Raw genomic sequence first — 17,571 nt, 5'->3', positions numbered from 1 at the left:
ACTCTCCATCATAAAAGTATAGAATAAAAAAGAATAAAAGAAAGCTAGAACAGTTCGATCTTCCTGTCATGTCAACTCTGCTAATTGTAGTTGAGTATCTAGTTTTAGTTAGTAGTTGCTAACTTTTCCTGAGGTTATGCGTCTGATTAATTCACTACTCAATCTGAAGAGACTGAAGAGATCTTCTCACGCTCTGTATGTGATTATAATTAACTTTGTGTGTCTTTGCAGTGTCTGTAAACTTGATTTTCCATGTGTTTTGTCCTCGTTTGACATTTTTAAACGTCCTTGCACCGTGCAGAGTGAGACACCAGGTGCTTTTTCATTCTTTTGATGCAAAATGAACAAACTCTGAGATAAGACGGATAAAAAGACGGCACACAAATTCAGAACAGACGACGACAGGAAACCTGCTGTCGCCTCGATGTTTAACGTGCCACTCACAAATTTTATTATATTAATATAAAAAAATGACTAAGTGGGCTTTGAGGCTTGTGGAAAGCATGACTTACATGAGCGACACTTTCCCCACCCTCACTTCAGTTAGAAGAATTCCACAGAACACACACACACACACGCACACACACACACACACACGCACGCACGCACCCACACACTGGTTGATATTATCAGTTGAAAAGCTGTGCCTCACAAAGCTATGCAAATTCTGAAGTGATATGTCTTTTTTTTTATTATTTTACCAAGAATAGAATAAATGCACAACCTGGAAATAAACGACTTTGTCCAGAGATGTGTTTTTGGTGGGAGTTTCCCGGTTGATGTTTTTATCATGTTTTACATCATTTGTTATTGCACTGTATTTTAAACATTTGATTAGTGACATTGTAAAATAAAATGATTGTTATTATTATTATTATTATGCATAATGTGCATGTGTAGCCGTAAAGACAGTAGACATGATATAGTTTTGTGAAGCAAAGCAAGGAACATTTTATAATTTGTTGGGCATATTCCTATACTCCATGTAAATGTTGGGCTGTAATTCTTTGTTTTTCATTGTTTCTCTTGAAACACTTTGAGTTATTATATCATTTCCATGTCTCTAAACTTGTGCATACAGTAGCTACAGACACATGAAACGTGCAAAGTCGATAAATAAGTGCTCAAAGCTTTTTTTCCACAGGACAACCAAACTTTATCAGACATCTTGATAAGGCTGCGTGCATGCAGGGTACAAGCTAACGAAGCATGCATGACCATGAGATGATGAAGCACGTTAGGTTAGAACATCGCCATCCTGCACAGTAACCGACGCGACTAAGGAAAAAAAGAATCAGCAAATTAAACAGATTCACAATCACACCAGCACGTCGCTTTAAATGTCCACACACACACAAAGAAGTTGTAAACCAGTGACGGTTGATTTTATGTGTTACCTGAACCTGAAAAGGATTTTATTCATCATCATGTCATCTTTTCTTTTTTTCTTGCACTGTGCAGCGTTCAACACATTCTCATGATGTAAAATGTACAAACATAGATGACGTGGAAGCAGAAAGATAAAAAGCCACACAAATTCAAAACAGACAACAGGAAACCTGCAAATGATTGCAAATAATTCATTTAAGGAAAATTAACCACCGCCCTTACTGCAAAAACAACTAAGAAAAATAAAACATCTTACACAAAATATAAACATGTCCTTATTACATTCTGTGGCAAATTCAAGTTTCCTTTTACAAAGCAACACTTCTCTAAAATGGGCCGTTTTTGTACAATGTTGAATATTTTAGATTAAAAGAAAAACAGTTTACGATGATGAAGATGTTCCGTTTTATTGAATATTGATTGATTATCAAGCGAACTTGCCGACCGCTGTTAGATAGATTTGTCCGAACCATTGACACATCTTATTTTGGAATGCAGAAGTAACTAAGGGTCTGACTTCCTGTTCATGTGTGTTTCCTCCACGTCGCCGTGAACACAGCTTTCTGCAAACACTTGTAACCTTGGATAACAAATGGACATGGCAGCAGGAAGTGACCTCACACAGCACCAGGATATGTTTAATTATTGAATTGAAAGTCCACAATATAACCTGGTTTTTAATGACACTAACGCAAACGTAGACGTTTGACGGCGTTTCATCGTCATAGACACTTCATCATGTTCTCAAACAAACAGACATACTGTATATAGTCACGCTTTGGTGGCTTCTTTATTGCATCGTCTTTATTGTTCTGTTATTATATTGTCTATTATGGTATTGCTTTGATATGATACGTCACCATATGTTGCACTGTGGCCACGGGGAGGCGTGGCCTCGTCTCACTGTGGACACGTACCCAGCAGTTGAGGCCAATAAGGAAACCTTGAACCTTGAACCTTGAAATGTGCGGCGTTTGGCCACAGAGCCACAGGTTCCTTATCCCTTGGAGTTTGTGCAGCACATTGCATCCACATTCCCGTCTTATTTGCGGCTGACGATCAAACAGTTCCTGTCCATTGAAGCCTTTTGCTTAAAGTGCTGTTAAACGGACCCCCGAGTGAACACATGATGCTTGTTTTCTAGAAGCGATGTCATGTGTCTGCTGAAACTGAAAAAAACGTCTCCCAGAACTGTCTCTGCCAAAAAGAAGGTCTATAAAAAGACACCTTTGAGCACAAAAAAGCCACAAAAGTGTAATGTTGTAAACCAATGAATGATATACAGTACAAAGAATAAAGTGCACAGCTTAACATTTCAGACAGTATCTCCTGCTGTGACAGTAAGTCAGCTACGATGACGACTGTGCTCCACACAGCTGATTGTCCAGGTTATTGCTGACGTCCTCCTGAATAGTGTTACATATCATCCACTGCTTGACATAGTTAGAATTGGAGATTTTGTGCTCCTGAAATAAATCAGCATGTGTGTGCTCTGCTGTGTCTGAGTCTGAGGCTCCGGGGCTGCTGCACTCCACAAACCCACTGTCTATGGTGTCCAAGTCCACATGAGGGTAGCCGTCCTCTGACTGCCCGTTTGAGGCAAACGAGTCCAGGGACAGTCTCTCCGGCTCATGAAGCTCTGGATCATCGGGGATGTGGTTTTCATGTTGTGGTAACAACAAACTCTGTCTCTCCAACTGAGACGTGTCCACGCCAAGCTCTCCGCTGTCCTCTTCAAATGAACCAAAGCTTTCTCCAGCTTGGTAACTTGTGAGGGAGCTCTGTGACATCACTTCCTCCTCCTCAAACTCCTCCCCAGACAGGGTGACAGTGTGGATGGAGACATGTCCCACCGAGTGGCCCGTTCCCTGGGAACCGCCTTCGTCCCGGAAGGGCGGCAGCCGCAGGCCGCTGTGAGGCTGCAGCGCAGAGAGGAACGGGCCGTCCTCCGTCGTCTCGCCGTCCTCTCTGCAGCTTTTCTTCTCGTCTCTCCACTGAAGAATGTCGTGCTGCTTTTCGCTCGTCGCGTGAACACAAGACTGTGTGTAATAATCGTCCTCACTAAACACAGGCTTCACCCATTCCTACAAGAGAGCAAAAGGCAGACATGAACTTCCAAGCACTGGCATATGAACGTTTAAAGGTTGTTGGCTGTGACCAGGGTTAGAAACTTGAGGGACAAATTTAGGTCCCTCAAGTTTCTTGCTTAGGTTGAATGGTTTGGAAATAAAGGGGCAAAGTTAAGATGCTACTGATTATACAGTGGTGTTGCCGGGCAGGAGGAAGAGAGGAAGACTACAGAGAAGGTTCATGGATGGTGTGAAGGAGGACATGAGGACATTCACACATGTTTGATTGACTGCGACTGAGGACACAAACACATTTTTGTCCCTAACTGTGAATCATGGGTAAAAAATAAAGGTTCTCAAAAAGGGAACAGACGGAAACAGACTCCAGACGTCCTAATTCAATAAAGTGAATAATAACAATGGGAGCTTTATTTTTTACCCTGGGAATCGACATGTAAAGTGATCTTTTTACCAACATTAGCAGCAGTAGGGAGATAGCGTCATGCAGCTGAAGACACCACATCCTGAGTAAAATGTTCGAAAGATCATCACTGAGTCATCTCTTATCTGCCATGGGAAGGAAGTCAAACAGAAGCTGTCTGCAATGTCAAAGAAAGACACCACAGACAAGCGACACCACAGATTTCTCTAAGAGCCTGAATTGGTTTGTCTTCTGTCTAGAAGACACAGGACAGAAGGACATCGTGTCCCATGTTACTGAAACTCTTCGGGACCTGCATTAGCCTTAAATCATTATTATTTCGTACCCATGTGTCTTGTAAAGGCTACTAAGTTCAATGCCCTGCTTGGGGCCCATATTGTCAATCTGACTTAACCTCTGTGGGGCCACATGGACTCTCCACGGAGACTGGACACTGAATTTCCTGTTTGATGAATTTGAATTCTGCATTATTCACACAATCATGGAGAGCAATGTGAATATAAACTTCTATATATCACTGACTGTTTGCCACTACTTCCTCTTGTCTTTGTCTTTTAATTGTTGTTGATATGTGATGAACGGATTTTTTCAGCAGTTTTCAAAAATGTATTTTGGGGACGGGGATTCAATTATTATTGGTATAGGTCGATACTGGATTTAAAATGTATTATTGAATATTGGCAAACTTATGACTAAAACAGTCATAAGAACTGAACGTTCTTTACTCTATTTATGTCTTTATTTTGCACAATGAAGAACATTTGTATCTATTTTGCTGTGACATGACTATGCATAATATTTAGTTCATTTCAGTAGAGAAGAGACTGAATGACCTTTGTACTTATCGATATCCCGATATATCGACATATCGGGTATCGGCACAAAGTCCAATATTATGCATGGCTAATGTATTTGCTTCCAGAGGATTCTAAAACGTGTTCTTGTGTCTCTAATGTGTTTTCTTTTAGACTATAGGTTGAGAAGTGACAGTCAGTTATGTTATAATGAACTTTCTGACTTGTAATGTGCTTTTAACACCTCAGCTTTTCATGCACATCTCTTCTCTACCACATGTTTGTCTTTCCTGCTTCGTTACTTTATTCATAATTTTCATTTTGACAAGTGTCTGCAAGACTGTGTATTATTATGGCTGTAAATCACCTGCTCACATAAAGGAAATATAAAACAAAAACGCTTTCTTTAAGGTTGGGCATTCTGTAGCTCACTGTCTTATATTCACTTTAAGATATATGCTCCAATGGCGTCCTCTGCTGAGCAATGTCTGGAACTGCACGTCCTGAAGAGTTCTATTGGTGAATTGGAGGGTCGCATGCAGACATGAATACATGCATACATATATACATACAGTATATATATATATATATATGTATATATATATATATACATATATATATATATATATATATATATATATATATACATATATATATATATGTATATTTAAATCTATGTTCTAAAGTTAAGTTTACTGTCAAGTTCCCATCAGCAATGAAAGGGTTACCGTCCTGAATGATGTGGTCCAATCAGAACCGTCCGTCTCGATTAGGTCCGGTTCGCTGGCTCATTCATTGGTTAGAACTTCTCGAATCGAAGGTCAAGACATGTGTGTTGGTTCGGAGAGTGATGGGAGAATTGACCAATCACGGTTTGATTATAAGTGGGCGGGTCAAAAACAAAAGAATCTCGGCCTTCGTGAAGTTTTAACAGCGCAGGTCTAACTGCAGACCACGCCCCCCAGAGTGCGTGCCGAGAGCGCGCCGAGAGCGCGGTGTCGTGGCTAGCTTGTAGCTTGGTAGCATCGCCTTTGTCATGGAAGTCCAACTCCTAACACAGAAGTGGAATTAAAAGACACGGTTCTGAAAGTGGAAAGACATTTCAAGACCGACCATGATTATTAGTTGGACACGTGCGCACAGCGTACCGGAAGCTGCACCTTGACTTCCGCCGGCTCAAGATTGAACTGACAGTGATGGACAAACATGGAGTCCATCAGACCTGCTGCACGTTGGTGTGATGACTGAGAGCAGCTGTGTCCCCTCACCTGTCCACCGTGGAGCGGTCTTACTCTGAAGGAACCAAGACGCACGCCAGAACCAGTACTGGACAGGATCTCCTGGGAGCTTTGGTGCTGATGTCCATAGAGGGACGAATGGATTTCGTTTTCGTGTAAGGTAGGCCTATCAGTTTGTTTATAAAAGAGTGCCGGGGCGGGGACAGTAACCATAGCTTGAGTGTGGTTTGAAAAGTGCTGGGTGCGTTTCATTACAACATGCAGCTGTATTACAGTACTACAGAGTACTACAGTGTACTACAGTGTACTGAGAAAAGGAAAAACAACACGTACACATACTAAAAACTGACACAATGTGCGGAAGGAGCCGTCTTTGCAGCTTGTGCTTTTGAAGTTGTGTTGTAGTTTGACGATGCTGATGAATTGAATTAATAAATGAAGAGTCCTGGCATTTAGTCGAGTACAGAGTCACATGTCCATGTATATCATTGCTTTGTTTTGTGGGGCGGGGGGGGGCAGAGAGCCCCCTCCAGCCCGACTCCATGCAGGGAAAACTTGGGGTGGTCTGTTAATGTGTCCATCCCCTCAACATAATTACACACTGTATGTAAAACCTGAAGACACAGTTGTAGAGTTGCTTCTCACACAAACGGTTGTTGCTGTAGATCCTGTTCAGACCATGTGCAGGTGTAACGGGGTATCGGGGTATCGGGGCAGAGAGCTCCCACCCCTCTACAGTGTCGTGGAGTCTCTGAGCAGCTAAACATGTCACTATAACCGTTCATTCCAAGTGTAATAAGTACTCGTAACTCCACAAAGTCAATAAGATTTTAATCCACAACAGCAACTTATCTTAATGTAATTTAACCCTCTGTGTTTCAGTTTTATTGACAATCGTCTCGTATTTCTATGTTCTTATCTTATTTTAACTGTGTTTTGTATTTTTGTTGATTATTTTTGTTTTGTGATGTTTTATACCTGTGAGTAGAAGGCAAACGTCCACCTTGGTGGACAATAAAGTTCTATTCTATTCTGAATGCATCCTCAGAACATCATCAACATTAATGTCACAGCAGCAGGAGTAGACTCGTGTCTGTCTCATTGTGTCCACATGTCCACTGAGGACAGACGATACCGGGTCTGAACACGGCCATTTTTATTTAATATGATGTTTTCTTTTTATAACCACTGTGACGACCATTGTCATCGTTCTCTCCTTGTTTTCTCCTTGTTTTGATTTATCCTTACTTTTGTCCTTCTTTGACTGTTTACTTGTTTGTAGTGTCCTCGTGTAGCAGTGTTACAGCGCCACATACAGGCCTGGCATAATATACTGCGGCGTTTAGAGTGTTTGTCTTAGTTTGCTTGTCATTTTTCTTGAAGTTATTTCCTGTGTGTTTACAGGAAACGCACACAAAAACAGATTGTATAGGTACAGTACTGTGACTACAGTATAATCAGCTTTCTTTTGAGGGGCCCATGAGCTCGAGGCCAACTTCCTGCCTCACGCTTGCCACTTGTTATTGGACATGAAGTGAGATTTTACATAAGGGGAAATTAAATGGAGACGGAAAGATAATCGTCTGTCGTCTGTAGACTTTGTTATTTTCAGTAGAATTATTTTTAGCCTCACACAATGACACAGAAGAGGAGAAACAAATGTACCGGGGGTATTTTCCACCGGGGTGGAACTAGTGTCGAAAAGTTACATCAAACCACAGCAAGGGAGACGGATGAAAAACAAAAAAAAATCCTCTGAAGCCCCTTCACACTGAGTCACACATGTCACCAGGCTGTGAATGGAAGGGGAGTCCCCCTCCAACTGGGCCCAGGTGTCATGAAAGTCCCCACATGGGCAACACCTGCTGGGCTATTTTTGCATTACACGTCAAAGTCAAACGTGAGCTGAGCTCGTTCTGTTTTCTCTCACCTTGAAGTTCCCGTTGTAGTCTTGGTAGAGCGACTCGAAGAACACATTTGGTCTGGGGATGAATGCGACCACATGCAGTCGTTTTAGCCAAAACCTGAAAACAAAAAACAAAGTAAAATGCTGGAAAACATTCCAAAAGCAGCAGCTTTAAAAATCAAAAGCAATAGTACTGATAGCACAAATGTACCTTATAAATTACTCTTTACTAATAATAATAAATACCTTTTATTCCAAGCACTTTATAGAAATTCCCTTCAAATGTTTTTTGGATTCATTTCACAGGGTAAGCAATCAGGGTCAAATTTAAAACATTACAACTTTACAAAGATTATTATGCAGCTAAAATCAAACCTTTAATTAATCATTTAATTCTAGGTAGAAAGTCATGGAACTTTCTATTGTCAAAGATCCGCCTCTCCACGCACTATTGGCTTCTAAAAACTTTGAAAGACCCAGAAATAATGCCCAGAATCCATGAATGGATGAATGAATGAACTGAAGCCTAATGAAGCCAAAGTGGAACACAACAAAAGGAGAAAACACATGAACATGACAAATTACAAGTCATGGAATGGTGTGCTGTCTGTCTGTCTGTCTATTATATATTATTATTATTGTTACAATAATATATTTGTATCTTTCTTTTTTAAATACAGAGCTACGTGATTTCTCCACACAGAAAGGTGTCAGACTGTGAGTTCAACTCAGCACCATCTTGCTGTGAGGCAACAGTGCTAACCACTGCTAACCACTGTGCCATAGTCATTAATGTGGGAGAGTCAGCAGACTTTAGTTCCCAGTTAGAATAAGACGTATGTCTATCCTTTCAAATAGTGTATGTTTAAGAGATTGTAGAGTTTAGATCGTGTGTCCTCACTGTCCGTCATGTTTACAGTACGCTCTACGCATCACAACCGTACTTTAAAAAAGCCTCAAGTATCAGTTCAACGTTGCCATCAATGAACGTATGAACTAATAATGCCAACGTCCTGAATAAAGCATTCGGTAGCGAGCTTTAGAACCACAGTGATACTATTCTCTGTAAAAAGTTGAATTTGTGTGTTTCTTGTCGCCGTGAACATTGACTTCTCTGACTGTGATGCCGCGGCGTGACTTCCTATGTCAGTGCAACATGCAGCGCGAGTGCTGCAGTGGTTTCTGAATATGTGGGAGGTGATGCCAGGAAAGTGCAGATCGAAGCTGTGAGAACAGGCTCGTCATTTACTGGAACACGAGGTGATGGTGACTTTCAATTTAGATTCAGTTCATTTGACATTTTATGGGACGAAAGAATGATGTTTCTATTTTCTTGCTAAGGAAAATTAATATTATTATTATTATTATTATTATTATTATTGTTATTGATCAGAAACATCGAGGACAAAACAGATACATTGAGCTCATGTGTAAATGTTCTGAAGTTGAAACCTCCCTGTGTTTGTGGACATATTATAAGAAAGAGGCATCTTTTTTTGCATGAATGTACAAAACAAGTATTCACAGTATACTCACTGATGTTTACAACAAAACAGCAACAGGAAGAGGATGATGAGAAGCACCGCCAGAGAGATGATCCACTCATATCTAATCGTTCCTGTGAAAGAGAACGGAACATAAACTGAAATGTTTTCTTTCTGTCACTAATCGGTCGCCTGGTGTCCACTTCACTTGAACGAGGGTTTCAACCCAAAAACCATCTGGTGACTACAATCACAATTATGTCACAATTATCATGAGGAAAAATAGATTGAGTGTATTCACGAGAAATGTAAAAATATTCTCTGAAATGCTTTTTTTAGAAACTGAAACTGAAACTGTGCGACCATTTGTTTTGCAGGGTTTCGGAAGATGTGCACAAATATGCTCTGTGTCTGTGCACATCTTCTGAGGAAGCTTGTGGATGGAATAGTTGATTCTTGTTAAAAATGTAAAGTAGTTGTGAGTGAGTTGTGATCAAGTAGGATGCACACACTGTGTAGCTGCTATTGCTAATAGGTGCGGAACAAAATGAACAGCTTTTATGTCACAATTATGTTGAAAATGCAAATATTTCACAAAAGAAATGGTGATGGTTTGACTTGGACGGAAAGTGTGTTGAAAGTGGACGTAGTCTTTCAGTTTGCAGCGTGAGTCTAAACAGGAAGTAACAGTTTATTGATTAGCCACTTGAACATTTGCTTCTTCTTTCATAGAACATGCTCTATTTTGTAAATGATTTAGAGGAAAATAAATGATAGAGCGCGTATGATTGGTGCCTTTCTCAGTCCACTTTGTCGAAAAGGTTTTTCCATAAATATGCTATCATTTCAAGAAATGTCGTCTAAAAACAACGGTGGTGTTGTGAGAGAGCACGTTCCCCTCGAAACAAATCTCAATGCAAATGATCGTCATCGTCTGTCATGTCATCGACACGCGCGACAAGCCCCAACAAACTGAAATAGTGTGAAAATGTCCATTTACCTCCAACAACCACAGAAGTGCCTGTTCTCCACTCCACAGTCTCGCTCCACTCACTCCACGGACCCTGGTAAATATTCCCAGGACACATTTTGGCCTGAACATCCACAGTGTAGTCGACATGTGGCTGGAGTTTGCTATAGTGTAACTGGATGAACGTTGTTTCCATGCAGAGGGAATAAAGTGAATCCTGTCAGGAAACAGCGGAGAACTGTGTCAACAGTGAAACAAAGGGAAAAGCATGTGGAGTCGTCGATATTGTTAATATTCACGTTACATTGAACAGGTCTCTGCTCTCTCTCACACGCAGCCTGTACGTGACACAGTCATTGGGGTTGTTGCTCGACCAGCTGATGTTGTACAACTCGTCACTGAGTGTCACCTGCACGTTGGAAGGAGGCTGAGGTTTCACTACAAATGTCCCAAGGGGGGAAAAGAGAGACATGAAAGTCAAAATGCACGTATGGTGTCGTATGGCACTTAGTTTGGATTTGGAGAGTGATCATATTATTATTATTATGATATTATACTTTGCAAATATTTAAAGTTTGTTTTAAAAGTTCTGAGCTTGGCTTGTACTGGATTAAGTAAACTAGTGACATTGGAGAGGTTGTTAGTGCAAGTTCAGCTTACCCACATCACTCAGAGCCCAGATGGATGGCTCACTGCTCGTCACTGTTACTCCGTCGCTTTGACTGGCCGTGGCTCTGCACATGGTCTCGACGGATGCAACGTCGTACAGGTTGTCTATGTGCATGGCGCACCAGGACTGAGGCAGTGTGACCTCACAGCTGCTGTTAACCTCCTCCTCCTCATTACTGTAAGAAAGTAACGATGGTCAGGACATCAGCTGACGGCTCTTCACTTTCTTTTTTTTTATTATTATCCGCTTAATCTGTCAATGACATTATTTTGCAGATTTTTACAAATAGTCTTGACAAAATCAGAAATTGAAGGAGTGATTTCCCAGAGAATTGATCAATGCAAACTTCCCACAATCCAGCTGGACACAGCTCTAGAAATAAGCCAAATGTTCCTAAATTGATTTGAATGTTTTGGTTTTAAGAGAATTCTTTTTTTTTTACATGACTTGGTTGGAACGTAATAATTCCATATATATGCGCGCGCACACACACACACACACACACACAGTAATCTGTGATAGTGTTATGTGATTCAGTTCACCAATTTCCATCCAATAGGCAAACTCCTACTTTAAGTCTAAAAAATAGCTTAAAATCAAACCAATTTCCTCACAAAGGTGAACTAAAATGAGTCCATTTGTTTTAATTCTGCCAGTAGAAGAATTCTTAATTAACATTCAACATGTGCAGCTGTTCTTACTCTTAAAATGAGAATGTTTTACTGGTAATTGAAGCTTAAAAGCTCAAATATCTTAAGACAAATTTAGATTTTTTTTCCTTAACATTTGATTATTTCTCTGATGCAAAACTTGCTTTCCAGGATTATTTCTTTCCTTTTAGACAAAAATAATTAAGAACAATTTCCCAGAAAAGAGGCTTCCTTTTTACTTCCTTGGAAATCTATTTTTGCAGTGTATTATGATAATCAGCATATATCACGTTGACATTGTAGCATCAAATCAGTCATAGGAGATCATAGGAAACCTAAGAAATCATGTTTTTTGCCCTAACTCTACCCTCAGTAACATCTGTGCATATTCGAGTTACTAGTATTCGAGAAAATACTAGTAAAAACCGTCCTTTACGTCGCATTCAGGGGTTTGAAAAAATGACCTACATGTACGTTTCAGTTGGAGGACAGGTTATAAAAATGACTTATGATTAAAAAAAAATACAGTCTTTATTTTAGCAAAACGAGTTTGTATAAGAAAGCAGGATTGTAACCCATATGATTGTTTGTGTCGTACAGTATATAAATGACATTTGGATCAGCTCTCTGTTTATATTGTAAAATATAATTCCAGTAATCACCTTGAAAAAGGTTAGAAAATACACAGTAACTACTAGCTTTAATACTTTATATCTTCGTGTTTGTTGTGAATTTGTTACAAATAATTTATTGAACTTGAATTTAACCTCTCACGGCCCATTGGCAGTACATTCACAGTCCACCAGGGGGCCTACATTTTGTGCACCACTGAGTTACAAAGTATGGTGCTATGTTTATGTTTTTTTTAAACTTTGTTTGGATTTAGAGAGTGAGAATGTGTAACGAGGGTCACAAAGCCCTAAGATTCTCCTTAATAATGTCGTTCTTCAAGCCACTGGAAGCTTTGTAGGTGTTTTTCTATTACATTTCCATGGTATTTGTTACAGTATCTTTTAATTATGTGTAAATAAGACCTTGTTATTGGACTGGACTCCTGACCTTTGCAGGGTCAGATTGGCTCCAGCTCTCCCTGTGACCCTCAGTAGGATAAAGTGGTTGAAATGAATGTGTAAATAAGTAAATACGGACACGCTTGTTTACACCGTGATTACACTGGTTAAGGGTAACTCAAATATTGTGATTACAGTGTTTCATGGGACTTTACACTGAATAATTGGTATGCCAATAACACGATGAGTACAAAAATAACACAATGAGGATCAGCCGGACGAGCAGCTGAATTAAAGGTGCCACATATGGTCTCGTACATCAACGTGAAGAAAACAGTATTCATTAGATGACATGCAAAGAACAAGTTGTACCTGCAGCTGACGTGGAGTCGGACAGGATATGTCGGCACGGAGCCTGAACACGAGCAATTCAGCGAAACGTCATAGTCCGTCGAGCAGGTGACGTTACAAAAGGATGTGACTGTAGAGGATTGAGAGATAATGCCATTAAAGTCTGTTTAGACAAATCAACAGCTTTAATTCATCAGATAACAAGGAAGTCGTGAATTAAGACGCTGACTTTCAGGTGAAGCTTCAAGAAACACAGAGTTTACTAAGTCAAGAGTTTTCAGACTGATTAGATAACTTACCACTAGGAATCCACAGAGCGAGGCCCCACAATAATGCTAGAGCCATGACAGTGACCCGGTGGACGAGCCGAGGACAAACACAGCAGCTGAAACTAAATACAGACATACGAGCGTGTTATAAATGGGTTTGTTAAAAACAAAGGAAAAGAAAAAATAATTGAATACTCAACAATAAAAAGAACAATGACAGATGTGGACGCTAAATAAACATCTGTAGCATAGACGCCATTCTATAAATACATCCATAAAAAAAGCATAAACTTTAATTAGTGAATAAAAAACTGTCAAAACATTAAAACACACATTCAACCTGTTTTTCTTTTACAAATTAAACAAATTCAAAACAGTCTTACCTTTTAAAAAAATAAAATAAATAAATAAAAAAAATGAATTCTGCCTCTCTATAAGTCACTGCTTCACTGAGTCACTAATGTGTGTGTGTGTGTGTGTGTGAGAGAGCATTTAGCGGAACAAGGTTCAGCCTGTGTCACAGTGCAGGCGTCAGCGTCACTGTGGTGACTCAGGATGTGGTTTCAGACCCTTTGATCACTTTGTATGTGTGTGTGTGTGTTTGTGTGTGTGTGTGTGTGTGCGCGCGCGCACGTTTCCACCACATGCACGTCAGCTGCTATGAATATGCAACAGTTACCCAGGGGGGAGGAGAGCATTGAAATGATCATCTCCAAAATAATAGCAACCCATGGGGAGGATAGAGGCGGAGAAGATGGATGGATGGATGGATGGATGGATGGATGGATGGATGAAAATAATAGCACTTGTCGTGTTTGTGTTGTATGACGATCAAATAAATCAAAGAAAAGCTCGACAGAACAAGAGCTCGACAGTTTTGCAGTTGGACTAAAACAACATACGAAGGTTGACACTGAGCCTGTTTTTCAGTTGACACAGTCATTTATTATTGACTGTCATTAATGTCATTAATTTTTAAACTGACTCAAAACACGACATCGAGATTATTGTAAATACTGATGTAAAGAAGTCTTTTCTAAAAGACCCTTATCACACTTTCACTCTGTGATGTCTGTGATGGTTTTTCAGGGGTTTTCTGAAGGATCCAGCCGAGCATGTTCTGTTTGAAGATGAACCAGTCATCTGTGTGTGTGTGTGTGTGTGTGTGTGTGTGTTTTATAATGTCACTGGGCTGGTATTAGTCAAAGCTAAAGGCCATGCTGCTGCACAGACGCGTGTGACGCTCTGCACCTTTGATAGAGATCTGATACACAACTGAAGCACAGGCAGAGACATACAATACATTCAGTGATCACAGTATTGTCATTATATGACTCCATATAAAATATAATAATAATAATATATAACACACATTAGCTTTTATTCAGTCTGGATGTGATGGGATACTTATTCCAGTCATAGTGAGCATCTGTGTTCGGCACCATCTGGTGTGCTGCTGGGACGAGAATGGGACTTTTCGTTTTTGCCAACTTGTGATGTGATTTTTATACTAAAGTCTCGAGCTGCAACTAACGATTATTTTCATCATCGATTCATCTGTCGATTATTCTCTCCATTAATCCATTCATCGTTTGGTGTTCAGAATATCAGAAAACCTTAAAAAATGTTGTGTTCGTCAAACTTGGAAATGATGATGTTCTCAAATGTCTTGTTTTGTCCACAAACCAGAAAAAAATCACATTTAAGAAGTTTAAACAATCAGATATCTTGTTTTAATCATGAAAAAAATCAAATCAAATGATTTAAAATGGAGAGTTGTTAACACGATGTCACAGCAGAGGCTCAAACAAACACTTCACAGTGACTTCAGTGAATTTAAGGTCGTTCACTTTTCCTTTTTAACAGTGCAGTTTATGTTGATCTTTTCTCTGGTGTGTGTGTGTGTGAAAAACAAAGACATCTTCAGTCATAATTAAGAACATCTTGTCCTGAGTTGTTGATGAAGCGACAGACTGCTGCTCTTTCACAACAGCGCTGGTGACTTTCCTGTTCAGTGTTCACAATCTCCACACAACAGCACGTTTGCACTCTGCAGAGCGAAGCGCCGCTGGTTCAAGAGCGTTTCTCAACAAAGAAAATCACCGTCTCACAATGCAAGGGAAACATTTTTGACTCGGGTCGACAATCTTTCAGTGAAGACCTGGAAGTTTTAGACTTGAAAATATCACGTCTCTCTGATTTAGAAACTTTGACTCGCGCTTCCTCTCAAACATGACGAGGCTGTCTTCTGTCTTCATCTCACTGAAGACATGGCTGCAAGTGAAGGAGCACAGGAGATGCAGATCCACTCCTGCATTCATCAGTGAGTCAGAATCTCTCACGAGGTTCTGACCACGAGGCTTTGGGCTCGGCCTCTTATCTGAGGACAATCTTAACACTTTCATACCAAGACATTTTGGACAACGCTATGGTTGCAAAGCCCCTCTCTTCCTGTGGCCCAGTGCACAAAGCGAGGACTATAAAGACATGGTTTGATGAGTTTGGTGTGGAGGAACTTGTCTGACCTGCACAGAGCCCTGACCTCAACCCCTTCAAGCACCTTTAAGAGGAACTGGAGTCAGAGTCAGGTGTGTGTGTGTGTGTGTTTGGACGAGTGAATGTTTTCCAGTTGGAAAAAATATTCTCAAAATATCATAGACTTGAGTGTTACTCATATGTCTCATAAGTCTTACTGTGTGAGAGTTCAGTGTCATGTGATACGACGAAGACTTCTTTCAGTTCATTTTCTTGACTTGAGTGCTGATGCTGAGTAAAAGCCATTCCTCTTCTCTGAGAGCAGTTCCACTCACATGGCACAAGGGGAAGGGACTGCTGAGTCATGCTGAATAATATAATGTGGCAATGACATGGTGTAATGCTGTGCACAATGTAAAATTCTGTCCTCTAGGGGGAGCATGACAGAAAATAATGTAATGTAACATAGCATAACAAGAACATTAGAATGAGCATGGATATTATCACACTGTCTTAGCTACACACAACCATATAAAACAGCTTTAGGGGAGTTCCCCAGACAACAGTACAGTTGGGGGGAATCTTCTGGAATTTTGGGGGGTAGAAACCAGGAGCCCCCAAGAGAATATCAGTATTACTGGTTAAGCTTCAAAACCACCAATATGGTCTTGAGCAAAGGTTCAATACACACACACACACACACACACACATATTAATTTAATATGAATATACAGCACAAGAGAACTCAGGGGGGAAATTTCCGCAGCATAGACTGATTTAAATTAGAAACTGAATAAAATGTCTGTCTGCGCAGAAGAAACAAATCAAAAGTCAAACCCTGGTCCAGTCGACTCCAGGTTGTGATTTTCTCTCTTACTGTATGTGAAGTAAATTACAGGGAGGTGCAGTCAGAGTTCAGCAGAGATGAGATTTTCTTCATGTTTTATGTTTTTGTTTTTTGATGAAAGCTGCAGTGCAGATACTATAACACAACCAGAGACATTGGAGCTTATTATTAATCCTGGATTTGAGTAAGACTGCAGAAGCCATTGTAACGTTTGTGTGTAATTTTCTTTTTGTATATTTTAATCACCTCACACGTCCTCTCACATGTAGTCAAGTCATGTTCGTGTTACATATGAGAAGAAACATAAAACAGACAAAACGATAGCGATGCAAAAATCACAGCTTCACCCTGAGAATATTCTCTTAGAAAAATGTCTTTACTTTTTATTTCAAACTGAATCACTGAGGAAGTTGAAGAGTAAACATAAACTTCCTCAGTGACGAGATAAAAACTGTTCCCTGATCCTGTTCCGTTCAGTGCTCGTCCTATAGATCGCTGCAGATGTAATTCTTCAATTTGTACCTGTTGAATTTTAGCATCACAGTACAGTGCAATCTTCATTTTATGTATAGAACAACACTGAAACACTTACAGTTTGAGGCGATGATCAATGAAGAGATGGAGACCTCCTGTCTGAAGCAGCCTGCACTCACACACAAGCTGATGATGAAGGAACTGATCCCATATTGAGGATGTAGTTAAAGGTAACCTTTCAAATACATTGAAACAACGTAACCTTTCGTGCAGCGCTGTGTTTGGAGTGTCTCAGTGTCTTTGGACGAGGTGATGGACCTCACATGGTCCAGTGGAATAGCTTCAAAGGAACAGGATGTTCATGGAGATACAACAAAGTTAATGTTGGATGTGAATTGTCAAAGGTTTTGTGTTGATTGTTGTTGGGGAAAATAATGGTTTATAAAACCCATAATAACTTCTGCGAGTCATCCATAGTCATTGTATTGGTCGGATCTTTCAACCTCATTTTTGAAACATGTTGTGATGCAGAG

The 17,571-nt window shown here is 40.1% G+C and overlaps 1 protein-coding gene across 2 annotated transcripts; it reads right to left on the bottom strand.

The window, feature by feature from the left end:
• Positions 1 to 1,374: 1,374 nt before the first annotated feature.
• il21r.1 (interleukin 21 receptor, tandem duplicate 1) lies at positions 1,375 to 17,221 on the bottom strand. 2 transcript variants are annotated; one of them, XM_044033394.1, is made up of 9 exons: positions 17,157 to 17,221; positions 13,273 to 13,364; positions 12,995 to 13,103; positions 10,953 to 11,137; positions 10,597 to 10,730; positions 10,323 to 10,509; positions 9,375 to 9,456; positions 7,863 to 7,956; positions 1,375 to 3,473 (listed from the first exon to the last, which is right to left on the bottom strand). In XM_044033394.1, exons 2-9 carry the CDS (start codon positions 13,316 to 13,318, stop codon positions 2,739 to 2,741), a joined length of 1,572 nt encoding a protein of 523 aa, XP_043889329.1. In that variant the 5' UTR covers positions 13,319 to 13,364; positions 17,157 to 17,221; the 3' UTR covers positions 1,375 to 2,738. The 2 variants fall into 2 exon arrangements, with proteins under 2 accessions (XP_043889329.1, XP_043889330.1); XM_044033395.1 differs by lacking the exon at positions 17,157 to 17,221 and adding an exon at positions 13,626 to 13,694.
• Between the last annotated feature and the right edge of the window lie 350 nt (positions 17,222 to 17,571).

This window comes from Solea senegalensis, linkage group LG9, assembly GCF_019176455.1.
Source record: "Solea senegalensis isolate Sse05_10M linkage group LG9, IFAPA_SoseM_1, whole genome shotgun sequence".
In the NCBI taxonomy this organism is placed as follows: Eukaryota; Metazoa; Chordata; class Actinopteri; order Pleuronectiformes; family Soleidae; genus Solea; species Solea senegalensis.
The sequence above is the reverse complement of the archived record's forward strand: the minus strand, read 5'-3'. Positions and strand labels throughout refer to the sequence as shown.

What these genes read in the sequence shown, in the direction of transcription:
- il21r.1 (XM_044033394.1), bottom strand. Translation starts at nt 13,318, where the DNA reads ATGGCTCTAGCATTATTGTGGGGCCTCGCTCTGTGGATTCCTAGTG. An exon ending in CGCTCTGTGGATTCCTAGTG is followed by an intron (nt 13,104 to 13,272) that starts GTAAGTTATCTA and finishes AATCCTCTACAG; the next exon opens with TCACATCCTTTTGTAACGTC. An exon ending in AGAGCAGAGACCTGTTCAAT is followed by an intron (nt 10,510 to 10,596) that starts GTAACGTGAATA and finishes GTTTCCTGACAG; the next exon opens with GATTCACTTTATTCCCTCTG.